The following is a 12,579-nucleotide window of genomic DNA, read 5'->3' on the forward strand; positions in this document are numbered from 1 at the left end:
GGGAGAGGGAGAGAGTTGTCTTTTTGGAAGGGGAGTGTAGGCTAGTGTGATTTTAAGTTGAGTTACGTATCAAAGGGGTGGGTTGGCGGAGGGAAAGAAATAACCAGCAAAAATCTCTCGTAAAAACACCATTTTTACTTATTGGAAATTGAACCTTACAGAAAGATCTGACAGTCTGACGTCCCTTTCTTTAAACCCACATAAAGTAAGAAAATAATTACTCTCTAAAAATAAATCACTATAATTCCAAACCAACCTATAAAGAAAATGGAAAAAAGAAAAATAATTGAATTTTTAAAGCAAGAACACCACCCCACCTCAACCTCTCTATTAATACTTGGCCTCCGGCGGAAATCAATCTGTGTGTCTCGTTTTGAGGAGAAAGTGAGTGAGAGAGAGAGAGAGCGCTAGTGGGTGCCGCTGTTCATGAGAGTATCTCTGAAGAGGCTGAAACAGAGGAGGCTAAGACCAGTGAAAAGAGAGTTTGCTGCTGCTGCTGCTGCTGTTGTTGAATCATCAGTATGTGTAATCCAAACACCACTTCCAACATCGCCACCAGAGGTGTGAGCGAGAAACCGTATTCCGATTTTTTATCATTACCCAACTGTATAAAGGACTTCCAGAATTCCAAAACCAACCCGGAAAAGCAGTCGCAATTCGTTTGCCCATCCCTCTCCGAGATCATCACTGAAGCCAAATCACTCTTTCGCCTCTCCTTCCCCATAGCTCTAACGGCTCTCATTCTCTACTCTCGCTCTATCTTCTCCATGCTCTTCCTCGGCCATCTTGGCGACATCCAACTTGCCGCCGGTTCTCTTGCCATAGCCTTTGCTAACATCACCGGATACTCGGTGCTTTCCGGCCTGGCACTGGGGATGGAGCCCTTGTGCTCACAAGCCTTTGGAGCTCAACGTCCAAAGCTACTCTCTTTGACCCTTCATCGCTCTGTGATTTTTCTTCTCTTCTCATCAGTACCCATCTCACTCCTCTGGCTCAACATGTCCAAAATTCTTCTTTATTTGCATCAGGACCCCGATATCACACGTATCGCTCACACGTACCTTGTCTTCTCTCTCCCTGACCTCTTCACCAACTCCTTTATCCACCCAATCCGCATTTACCTTCGCGCACAGGGCATCACCCACCCTCTCACAATAGCATCACTTCTTGGTACCATCCTCCACTTACCCATCAACCTCATCCTCGTCTCCCACCTTCGACTCGGCGTAGCCGGCGTCGCCGCCGCCTCCTCTGCCTCCAACTTCTTCGTACTGATCTTCCTCGTGTCCTACGTGTGGGCCCGCGGGATACACGAGCCAACGTGGACCACGCCGAGCATAGACTGCTTGACCGGGTGGAAGCCGCTGCTCCGGCTGGCGGCCCCCAGCTGCGTGTCGGTGTGTTTGGAGTGGTGGTGGTACGAGATCATGATCGTACTGTGTGGGCTTCTAGTGAACCCCAAGGCAACGGTTGCATCAATGGGTGTTCTGATACAAACGACGTCGTTGATTTACGTGTTCCCATCGTCACTCGGGTTCGCCGTGTCGAGTCGCGTGGGGAACGAACTCGGTGCGAATCGTCCAGACAAGGCAAGGGTATCAGCAATGGTATCCGTGTTTTTCGCGGGTGTGATGGGGTTTTCAGCAACCATGTTTGCATCAGGGATGAGAGATAGGTGGGGCCGGATGTTCACGTCTGACGTCGAGATCCTACGGTTGACATCAGCGGCCCTGCCAATCCTAGGGCTCTGCGAGCTCGGAAACTGTCCACAGACGGTAGGATGTGGGGTCCTCAGAGGAAGCGCACGGCCCAGCACGGCGGCCAACGTCAACCTCGGCGCATTTTATCTGGTGGGCATGCCGGTGGCAGTTGGGCTTGGGTTTTGGCTGGGTGTTGGGTTTTGTGGACTTTGGGTGGGCTTGCTTGCGGCCCAGGTCTGCTGCGCTGGGATGATGTTGTATGTGGTTGGGACCACTGATTGGAACTACCAAGCCATGAGGGCGAAGACGCTAACCTGCGCAGGGTGCGGAGACACAGTATCACCACTCCCAACTGCTGATACCAAGGATGAAGAACAGCCCTTGATCTGCATAGTGGTCACTTCATCATCTTGAGAGTTGAGACCACCAAAACATAGGCACCCAGGTGTAATTTTATTTTATTTTTTCTTTTTTTCTTTTTTCTTTTTTGGTTTCATTTTAATTTTAAAATCTGAACTTGTGATTGTGAATTATTGATTTTTTGGTTGGGAGAGATGGGGTCTTCCTGAAAGTATGATAAAGGAGAATTTTTGTTGTTATTTTCCCAAAAAATTCCATTAATTATTGTGGACTATTTTGTTAAGCTTTCACTGTCAGGGGTTGGCAGTTTGCGTTAAAGTTAAAAAGGATGGTTCAAGGAAGAGGAGAGAAAACGAAAGAGAGAGACTGGAACAGTGATGCCACAAAGCAATTGGCCGTTTTGGGGAGTGTCTCATAAATCCAGACATGTCTCTTCCTTTTTGTTCTGAGCTTTTGATGTGTAGACAAAAGGGCAGAGGGGAAGGCATTCAAGTGTGAGGAAGACACGTGGTGATTGAAGTCATCATCATCCAGCTCTATACTATCTGAACACCATGGGCTGTGTTGATAGGGTAGGGTAGAAATATTTGGCCAATCACCTCCTCCATTCCCATGGTCTTCTCCTTTTCTTTTCATACTTTTTCAGTGGGGGGCTTTGGCTCTACTCTCCACTGTGGTCCGCGTCTATAATTCGCCCTTTCCCAACCCAACCGGCCAACCCCCCATATAATCCTCAATAATATCTCCCTGCTAAGGATTGTGACCTTTCTTCTGTTCCTCACCAGGAGAATTGAATAGTAAACCATGAATGACAGTCAACAGGGGTGTTTTATGTCAATTGTAAATCTTTTTTTCACCTTTTGATGTCATCGTTCAAAACAGAGTGGCAAAACAAGTCAAAACAACCGACCCCATTTGCTTGAAAAATGAATGCAACACTTTCCAAAGGTCCAAAGGCATTGTTTCCCATGCATCATACTTTTATCTTTCACATGTATATTTTTTCAGAATGCCTCTTTGTCATTGTTGAGGTCACATTTTCCTAAAATTGATGCATCTACATTTCCCAAGCACTTCTTCTCCCTCTGATTACCTTTTCAAGAAAGCAACAACATTCCAGTGCTTACTCAAATTTAGTTTCCTCCCCCACCCTTCAAAATAATTCATTCAACCCAGTATTCCAAATTATTAAAGAAAAAAAAGAATAAAAAAAAGAGGTGGGTTGTGGGGAGAGAAAGGGCCTCCACAGAAGAGAACAGCCATGGCAGCAGCATAGGGAAGGAAAAGAAAACAAGTTCTTGTCTGTTTTGAAGTGGCAGAAGTTCTTTATGCAGATGTTGCACGAGGGGGGTATCGACTATTCCACGCAGACACACACCGGTCAAATCCACTTTTGTTCTTTTCTTACGTACGATCCCTCCCCTTCTTATCACTCTCTGTGCCTCTACAGTTCCAATTCATCTCCCCTTTTCTCCTCCTCCTCAAGACTCCAACCCCACTACTTTTTCTCCGGACCCAACCCCATCAAATCCATCCAACTCCAAAACTTTTTGGCACCAAGCTTTTGAATTCAGCACTTACACGCGTTGCTGCTGTTATGCGTTTACCAGCCATTGCCTCCAAACCATGTCTGCCTACTTAATATGACTTCTCCACCAAAATCAGAGACTACTAATCTGAGGGCGACTTTATGGGATTTAATAGTCTGAATGTTCAAGATTAGATTCAAGTCTCTTTCTGTACGGCAAAAGTGTCACCATGCAACCGTGTATCCCAAACAGAACAGTAGAGCAGGCACTCGTCAAATTAATGATGTGCATTTATGCTGTTGATGTTCCATTAATCATTCCAAATTTGTCAGCTCATTTCCATAATAGCAGACACGAATGATGATCAGGTGGCAATTATAGCTAAGCATTTTCATTTGATGTGATGGCGAATGATGCCTACTTGAACCAGCTTGATTGATTGATCGATCGATCCTACTGTTGGGATATGGCCCTAAGAGAGAAAATTTGACATGGGAGGTCAGCAAAATTGGTAGCAACCTAACGGGAGAAACTGTTTTTGCCTCATGCGATTTGGGGGAACGTCCAGCGTGACGCATTGAAATTGTGTTCACCCAAGTCTTTGGCTTGGGCTTGGTTTTTTCCCTTCCTTTTTCTGCACATCTCCAAAGTGATAAATCATATAACAAACGATCCCGGAACTTCTTGCTAAAAATAGACGTTTTAAAGAAGGGTGGCGTTTGGCGTGGAAACCCACCACTCCTCCACGCAAAATGATTCAGTAATCAATGTCATATCAGAAAAGGTCACGACTTCAAATTATGCAAGCATGCCAAATGAATAATACTCATGTCTAGGCCATGTGGCCTTAAATTCAAACTCCCCAGTGTATAAAGCCAATATTTCCTCCCAGGCATGTGTGTATGTTGTGTGTGAGCCTCGCCTGATCAGGACACATTTTATCTTTCTTTTGTGGCCAAAAATGTTGTAGATCTATGACTTCTCTTTACATTGATTTCAAAAAATTCAAGAAAAAAAAATGACGAAGCACCATGGCCCCTTGTCAAACAACCGCAGTTAAAATGGAGGATGTCTTCTAACTTTTTGATGTCCCGATTCACAAAATGGAAAGGGACCCATTGTCTATCACCCAAAAGGGTGCACAAAAACGGTGGCCTCTCATATACCAGAAATTGCTAGCAACATCCTAGGTGCATAATCACATGCAAGTATGCAAACACTTTACTGCAATATAGGTTTTGTTTATGTACCTAATTATATGCATTAGATTAAGATTATCTCGGGTCAATTGCATGCTCTACCGAAGCACATGGTAGAGCGAGGGCACGCAATTAACATAATTAAACCACCAAAGAAAAACATAAAGCATGAGCAAGAATATTTGTTTTTATCAGTATCACAGCTTTCCCAAGTCAATCACCTATGGCTCACAAGGGTATTTGTTTTTTTGTTTTTTTTTTTCTTTTTGGTCCAAGTATATAGTAACATATATCAAATGTTGTATGGACATAAATATAATATGATATGAAAATATCTTAAGTTGGTATTTGAATATTAAAGAAATCCCCATTCGCACATAAATGTTGTATAGGGCATGTTGGCAGCATATGGAGTCATAAAAAAACAAAGGGAAGAATAATAATAAGGGAGGTGAAACAAGCCTGGACTGGATGTATTGAAGAAAGAGAGTCCCCACAGGCAGCTCTATGAAGAGGTGAGGGGTCATGGCTGCCATTCCCCTTGGGTGTAAAATAGAAGCTAGAAGGCAGCTATGGAAGAAGGGAAAAAATATATAGAAATTGAGAAAGACAACATGATTCTAGACCATCATGCTTCTCACATGGCTAACCCTTTTCAGCAACTTACCCATTCCCCCAGCTTTTAGCCTCTCTCTCCTCTTGTCCCCTTATCTAAATCTCCAGTAGCTAGCAGTAGTCTTTCTTTTGGTTGTTTTCAAAGAGATATTGTCATTCTTGAACACACACACACACTCCACACCACACACCAGTACTGCTCACCACCCCAACAACAGCACCATATCATCATCATCATCACCCAAACCCGCCAACCCATCATGGCTGTCTGTGGATGAAAGGGAAGGCTAGAGGGGTCTAGTGAGATTGTAGGGTGGATCAACTAGGGCACAGTCCCAGACCCTTTTGTCCACCTTATAAGCAACAAGTGGCAGAGAGATGCAATAAGACTTGGTGTTTGAATATTCTTTTATGTGCAGCAGGGCCTTGCATGAGTAGGGGTGTTAGTTCCATGATTTGTTCAACTTACCGTTTCTTTATTTCTCAAATTGGCATGACATGTCCCCTCCACACATGGCCTCTCCTTTGTCACATTTTTATTTTTTTGTAGCTTCTCTGCTTTCCTTTTACTCTCCCATCATCCTCCACCCCCCTATATCTCGACACAAGGGTCCCTCCATAGATGTCCCTCTTCCAACCTCACTCATGCTACGTGATTCAACCTTCCATCCCATGCATACATGCTTTCATGTTGCATGCATGTGTTTATTTTCTTTTTACTTTTCTTATATAAACATATACATATGCCTGAGAACAATGGAGATTCTTCTCCTTTCTTCCTTCTTCCTTCTTTATTCACCTTGTCTTAAAAATATTGTTTTGCCTTTCAAATTCGTTAATGGAGACTTTCCTTTCTGCAGGCTGATTTTTGAATATTGACTTCAGAGTTAAGGATAAAATGCATTTACCATATTTGAGATAACCGTAATGGTAGATTTCTGGAACTGCTTCTTCTTTTAAATAAATTTCGATGGTGGGAAACAAAAAACCTGCACGCCATGCATGTTACACACAATAAAGAAGAAACACCTCACTTGGGCCACTGCTAACTCAGGCTACCGGTCCTAAAAATGCCAAGCGAATGGCCCTTATCTGGGTCCATTTTTATCTAGGCCTATTGGAGGTCGGGGGCCTTTAATTCGATCCTGGCCTGGCAGGGAGGACATTGGGCACCTCATTGGGTCAATTGTGGCCCAATTGAAAGTCCAGGGGCTTCTACTGGCCCATGCTCACAATATCTTAACTTCCACCAATGTTGCTTCCAAAAAGAAAAATGAAAAAAAAAAAAAAAAAATTCTCTGCTTTCGTACTAAAGAATACAAAGAACAACGATAATCACATTCTGCACTATATATAAGCTAAATTACAAAGAGTCAACAGAGATCATACAGGTGTGCAACAATGGCACATATATACATATGACACCCCAATACAAAGTCTTCAAGTTAATGCTGCTGAAAGCCTTATCCCACAAGTTACAAGTTCTACTAGAATTCCTGAGAATACATGGTGAAACCACATCCCTCTTCACCCTGAGCTTTGGCTAACATCCCACAGCAAACACCAACCCTTGGCTTCAAGATTCAAGATTCACATGCAACACAGCAAGGAAAATGTGAGTAACAAAAGTTGGTAAAAAGGCCAAACAAGTACATTAAAATAGAGAGTCAGAGAAAATTTTCAGAGACCTCTACCTCCTTCAGCAAGGCATTTTGCAGTAAGCTTGAGCCTTTTTCCTTTGCTAGCCCATCTGATTCTGATTCTGATTCTGATACCGATAACCCTTTACTCTCCTCACCAAAACCCTCTTCAGGTGTTAATCTTCTCCTCTTATACCCAGTCTTGCATGATCCCATATCTGCCTTCAGCTGACTGGAGCTGTTTGACATTCCACCAGACATACACCCAGAAGCACTGGGCTTCCCATCAACCATCTCAGAATTTATTTTCCTCTTGTTTTGATGTTGCTGGTTTATGGACTTTGATGACTGAGACCTTTTTCTATACTCATCTGGAAAAACATAAGATGGGAGCTGATTCTTGAGAACATGAGATACATGGATTTCCATTCCTGGTGTCCAGAACGAGAACATGTTTACTATTTCTTCCTTGAACTCCTGAGTTGCCACACGTATGTCGATCACTTCTCCTACCTCCACTCCCGGTTTCTTCCTCAACCCCATGAAATAAGTGCAATGGCAACACTGCCTGGATGTATCGACGTATTCACGCGGACATGGAACGCATAGCAGCTTTCCAATTGTACATCGCTCTACCTGTACAACATCAGATGGTGTAATCAAAACAGTATAATCTCACAGACCACCATTCAGTATACTAATATCAACTAGAAAGTTAAGATATATAGTCTTTCTCTTCGTAACACAGTTCTGAGAAGTGGTTTTACCTTTAGAGTCAGCTGCCTCAACCTGGACTCCACCCAACCTTTCCAAGCACGTAAATCATCAGCATCTGTCGCAGTTATGTCAACCTGGAGGTAGTTTTGGTATGATCTAAAGAAGAGGAAAGGCTCAAACAGGGCACCCCAGCTGGATTTATTGAGCTCAATGTCCTGTATTCACAAGAAAACCATTAGCTCCTGTGAAAAAAGCCACAGATTGTGGAGAGATTTATGATCATACATTGCAGATTTTATTGGCGGTGTGGAACTGCTTCATCATAGCCTCAAGAGTACTTGTTGAAACACTGTAGCTGGAATTCATGTTTGGGTATGCTGGTGTGATGATTGGCATATGATGATTCCTGTCCAAGGGGTTTCTGCGAGGATCCCATACTGGAAAACCAAGCTCTTTGTCTTCTATGGGACACAGCATTACAGGGTTGGGCCAATGCCACTGAGTATAAACTCTGAAGAAACGCGAAACCAACATACTGGTATTTGCATTAGGATAAAGCTGGCAAACACGAGCAACTAGAAGAGCCAAATTCACCCCACCAAGAAATCCGGTAACCTAAATATGACAAGCAAAGCTGAGCAGCAAGACTAAAAATGTAAAGCATGTAGAATTAATCCCACTTACATTTGAATAAACACCGCGCCTTTTAGCCCAAAACTTCAAACATCTGAGCGTTGTGCGAAAATGCTAGTCAAGAAAAAGAGGAAAAGAATCAGCGAAGGATGGGAGTACACATTGAGGAATAAACAATATTGTAAAGTTAGGAAATTCAATGTCTACTTCAACATTTGGAACAAGTCGAAGAATTTGGTCTGCAACCCTGCAGCCGCTGAGACTTCGAACTGTTGGCTCATCAGCTTCATATAGTATAGATTCATTGGAGATATCTAAGTCCTGTAAATGAATCGGTTATCGGTTAAAGAAGTAGGCAGAAACTTCTAAGTATCAGAAAAGATGTACAAGTAAAGAAGAATTGAGAACACAAGCATACGCTTACATCAGGAACAACCAAATGGGAGACACTTGCATACAGAAGATCAATTGATACTCCCTCGAACTTGAACTTCATTACTGGGACATGGGCATGGGGGATTGCTAGCAGTTCCGACACTTCTTCCATACCAATCAAGATATTATGCAACCTAATGAAGAAGTCTTCCTAGAAAATGTCACAGACAGTTGTAAGGGCAGGTAACCCAAGAAAGAAAAGAAGCAAAAGACCTGTCAACAAAGAAATCATTCACCTCCCGATTCACATAGGATGGCCCAATACACAGAGTATCGATGTCTGATCCAGGGCCATGTACCTGTCAACATTATTGGTAAGCAAAAGACCACTAGATTTCCCAAGAACTAAAAGAACCTCTTTCCAAAGGCCTTGGCAAAATGAACGGCAGAAATGGGGTCTGTGCGCTACAATGGAAGAGTATCAACAAGCCCATATAAACTTACCCCAAGCCGATATGACCCAAAAGTTACAATCAAAGCATTGGCATTCTCGACCATTTTATCTGTATATCCTTTCCACCGAGTTACTTGCTTTACCCAGCTCTTAACAACCTGTCATATCATCAAAAAACCAAAAACAAAAAATTAATTTTACATCCATTTTCTTTTCTTCAAATTTCCGAACAAAACCAAAAAAAATCCAAATAAATTAAAATGAGCCTAATAAACTAAGCAACTCACCACACGTAGCTTTTCAATAATCTCTTCCCTCTTCCTTGCTTCTTCCTCAACTTGGTACACCCCACCATCCCACAACACCTGCAATGCAAAATGAAAATTATTCCAAACGTCCCATTAATGTTTTGCTTCTAGAAAATATTAAGAAAAATATGAAAGAAAATGAAATGTAATTTAAACTAATTAGAAATTTATATATTTTAAAATTATTTAATCTTTATAATAAATAAAATAAGTTTTAAAAAATATATAAAAATGATTTATTTATTTTAAATTTTTTTCTTTCTTTCGTTTTCTTAGAAACCAAACATAATTTAAAGCAATAAACACAAATATGGAAATATGAAAACAAACACAAAGATAACATAATGTTCATTCAATTTTACCTCATTGTTTCCTATTTTTACACCTTCTTCATCCTTTCTTTCTTTCTATGTTAATCTACAAAGAATTATAGAAATCTAGAAATAGTAATTTAAAGTGATTGAAAAATATAATTAATAAGTTTGATCCAAAAAATAATTGAACTTTGATTGGACCATCAAAATCAAATTAAATATAATAATTAAAAAAAAAAACCTTGATCACATTCCTCTAAAAACATTTATGAATTTATCGATCAATAACATTATTTGAACGATAATGACAAACAAAAGACAACGATAAAATTCCAAAAAAGAAGATCACATACTTTCTCTAACTCGAAACTTCTTCTTATATCGAAATCAGTAGGTTTCACATAAGAAATTGGCTTTGTCAAGCCAAATTGTTTCACTCTCACTTTCACATTCTCCATTCTTAAACCCACCAAAAACCCTAATCTCCAATGACGGCTAAACCCTAAACCTCCGATCAAAAACCACCCTACACGGCGGAGGAGCAGGAAAATCACGACTGAAACCTAGATCACGGTGGTCTCTAGAAACCAAAAAGAGACTAGTGCCACCATGTGTTCAATTCTCAGGTGAGAGTTGGGGAGGGCTTTAACGTGGATATGGCCTCGTGTAATAATCCTTTTATCGGAGAATATTTCGAGTGCGGCGTAGCTTTGCTGCATCCGTGGTCGGGTGGGGTTTTCTTGCCAGGTTTCCTATTTTCATTGGGCAAGAAGGTGTCTTCGGTTTGATTGAGCCGCACCTGATTATTTTTGGAAGGCGAAACCGCCGTTTTTATGTGTCGCGTGCCGACGCGTACGGATGTCGGGGCGCGGGAAAAGCACTGTGCCCACGGTTAGAAATAGAAACTATTTTGATTGGTTTCTAATTTTAAAAAATAAATAAAAATTAAAAGATTATATTTTAAAAAAAAATAATATTCAAGTAATAAATTACGTAATCTCAAAGAAAAATAAATTTGAATATTTGCTGTAACGGAAAAAGGGAAAAAAAAAATAGGCACGTTAATGGCTCCAAAGGAAGCAAATTGAATCCAATTGGCCCCAAAAGAAAAGCAAGCCCGGAGTCCATATTCAAGTCAATAATTTCCATTATTTTATTTTATTTTTTAAGTTTTATTCTGCATTTAGATTGAAATATTAGATAGTAGTAGTATTATTAGACTTCAAAATGTAGACATTTTGAAACTTTCTTAATTTTCCGTCTCCAAATTGGGAAGAAGGTTTAAAAGGATTATTGAATCAATTTGTAGTTTTAGTCCTTTTTTAAAAAATAATTTTTGGATATTTTATGGGACAAAAGTCAATTTAGAATTTTGAAATGTTTTTAACCTAGCTTTAAAAATGATTTTTTTATCCGGTGCTTTATTTTTAATGATTTTATATGTTTGTATAATAATTTTTTAAAACTAATTATGTAAACTCAAAATAATTAAAAAAAATTATCATAGTTTCCATTTTTAAGAATAGAAAACATAAAATGGTATTTTAAATACTAAATATGTTTTCCTACTTTTTGTTATAAAGAATAGAAAATAGTTTTTCAAAACTTTAAACACTGTTTGATAACTGTTTTCGAAAATAATTCTAAAAATCAGTTTTTAAGAATAGTTTTAGGAATTTGAAATATTTTTAATTTTTTTAAAAATAAATTTTGTATTTAGTGTTTTATTTTTAATTATTTTATATGTTTATATAATTATTTTCTAAAACAGTTTTCACAAAACAAATGAAAATAATTAAAAGATGTTATCTGAAAACACCTTATTTTTTGTTTTTAATAATTAAAAAAAATAGTTTTTAGTTATTTTTTACGTTTTTATTTTAGAGAATAAAATATTATTCTCGAAACGGTTGCTAAATAGGCCCTATTTTCCTATGAGGGGGGTGGATGGGGCCTTAGTTTTTTGTTATGGGTCAAGCATATAATGATCAATACATGGGGGTATTTTCGTAAATATGAGCCATGAATTTGGTTTGTATGGAAATACGGATTACGGACGCCATATCAGAGAAAAGCCAGCTAAGTTTACAAGCCCGAATCATAAGTGATTGACCATTTTGACCCGATTGAAATTTGGGCATGCTGGTACATGGACTCTAAAAAATCAAGGACACATCCAGAGACGTTTTTGTTTTCATTTGTCTGCATAAAGTCAGAAAACCCAAAAGGCTAGTTTGAAATCCATGCATCTTTAGCTCTTAAATTCAAACATCATGATTGGATATTTATTTTGGTTTTTTACTTTACTTTTAAATTATTAACTATTTTAACAATTTTTAATTTTAATTTCATATTATAAAACATTTTTTACGAAATTATAACAGCCATTTTAAAGACATAAATTTAATAAGTTTATCACTTTTTCTTTTTTATTTTTTAGACAAACCAGTTAGTTCATTTATTATATATAATTAAGAGTATTTATGTCATAAATAAATGAGTTATTTGATCAAAATAATTCAAAACCTAATTTTGAAAACTTAACTTTTATCATTTTTTGGTTTTATTTTGACAAAAATACCCTTATCATTTTCTTACAAAAATAACTATTTATTTTAAAACTTACATATAAATACTTAAAATTGTAAGTATACTAATTTTCAATTATCTTTTCCTTAAAAGTTTTTTTATATTTATAATTATTAGGAATCCACATGTCATTCTCTTATTAGAGA

The 12,579-nt window shown here is 39.1% G+C and overlaps 2 protein-coding genes across 2 annotated transcripts; one reads left to right on the top strand and one right to left on the bottom strand.

Moving 5' to 3' along the window:
- The first annotated feature begins 369 nt into the window (after positions 1 to 369).
- LOC117924711 (protein DETOXIFICATION 51) lies at positions 370 to 2,879 on the top strand. Its single transcript, XM_034843432.1, has one exon. It carries the CDS (start codon positions 522 to 524, stop codon positions 2,112 to 2,114), a length of 1,593 nt encoding a protein of 530 aa, XP_034699323.1. The 5' UTR covers positions 370 to 521; the 3' UTR covers positions 2,115 to 2,879.
- Positions 2,880 to 7,070: 4,191 nt separating this feature from the next.
- LOC117924812 (nuclear poly(A) polymerase 4-like) lies at positions 7,071 to 10,302 on the bottom strand. Its single transcript, XM_034843521.1, has 10 exons — positions 10,198 to 10,302; positions 9,510 to 9,587; positions 9,273 to 9,380; positions 9,065 to 9,127; positions 8,818 to 8,979; positions 8,601 to 8,714; positions 8,445 to 8,507; positions 8,046 to 8,375; positions 7,811 to 7,975; positions 7,071 to 7,679 (listed from the first exon to the last, which is right to left on the bottom strand). Exons 1-10 carry the CDS (start codon positions 10,300 to 10,302, stop codon positions 7,071 to 7,073), a joined length of 1,797 nt encoding a protein of 598 aa, XP_034699412.1.
- Between the last annotated feature and the right edge of the window lie 2,277 nt (positions 10,303 to 12,579).

The sequence above is a fragment of the Vitis riparia genome, chromosome 11 (genome assembly GCF_004353265.1).
Source record: "Vitis riparia cultivar Riparia Gloire de Montpellier isolate 1030 chromosome 11, EGFV_Vit.rip_1.0, whole genome shotgun sequence".
Taxonomy (NCBI): Eukaryota; Viridiplantae; Streptophyta; class Magnoliopsida; order Vitales; family Vitaceae; genus Vitis; species Vitis riparia.

Excerpts from the sequence above, each read along its gene's own strand:
- LOC117924711 (XM_034843432.1), top strand. The coding sequence starts at position 522 with ATGTGTAATCCAAACACCACTTCCAACATCGCCACCAGAGGTGTGAGC.
- LOC117924812 (XM_034843521.1), bottom strand. The coding sequence starts at position 10,302 with ATGGAGAATGTGAAAGTGAGAGTGAAACAATTTGGCTTGACAAAGCCA. Across the intron at positions 8,980-9,064 it reads CATCCTATGTGAATCGGGAG|GAAGACTTCTTCATTAGGTT; the intron begins GTGAATGATTTC and ends GACATTTTCTAG. Across the intron at positions 8,508-8,600 it reads GACTTGTTCCAAATGTTGAA|CATTTTCGCACAACGCTCAG; the intron begins GTAGACATTGAA and ends TTTCTTGACTAG.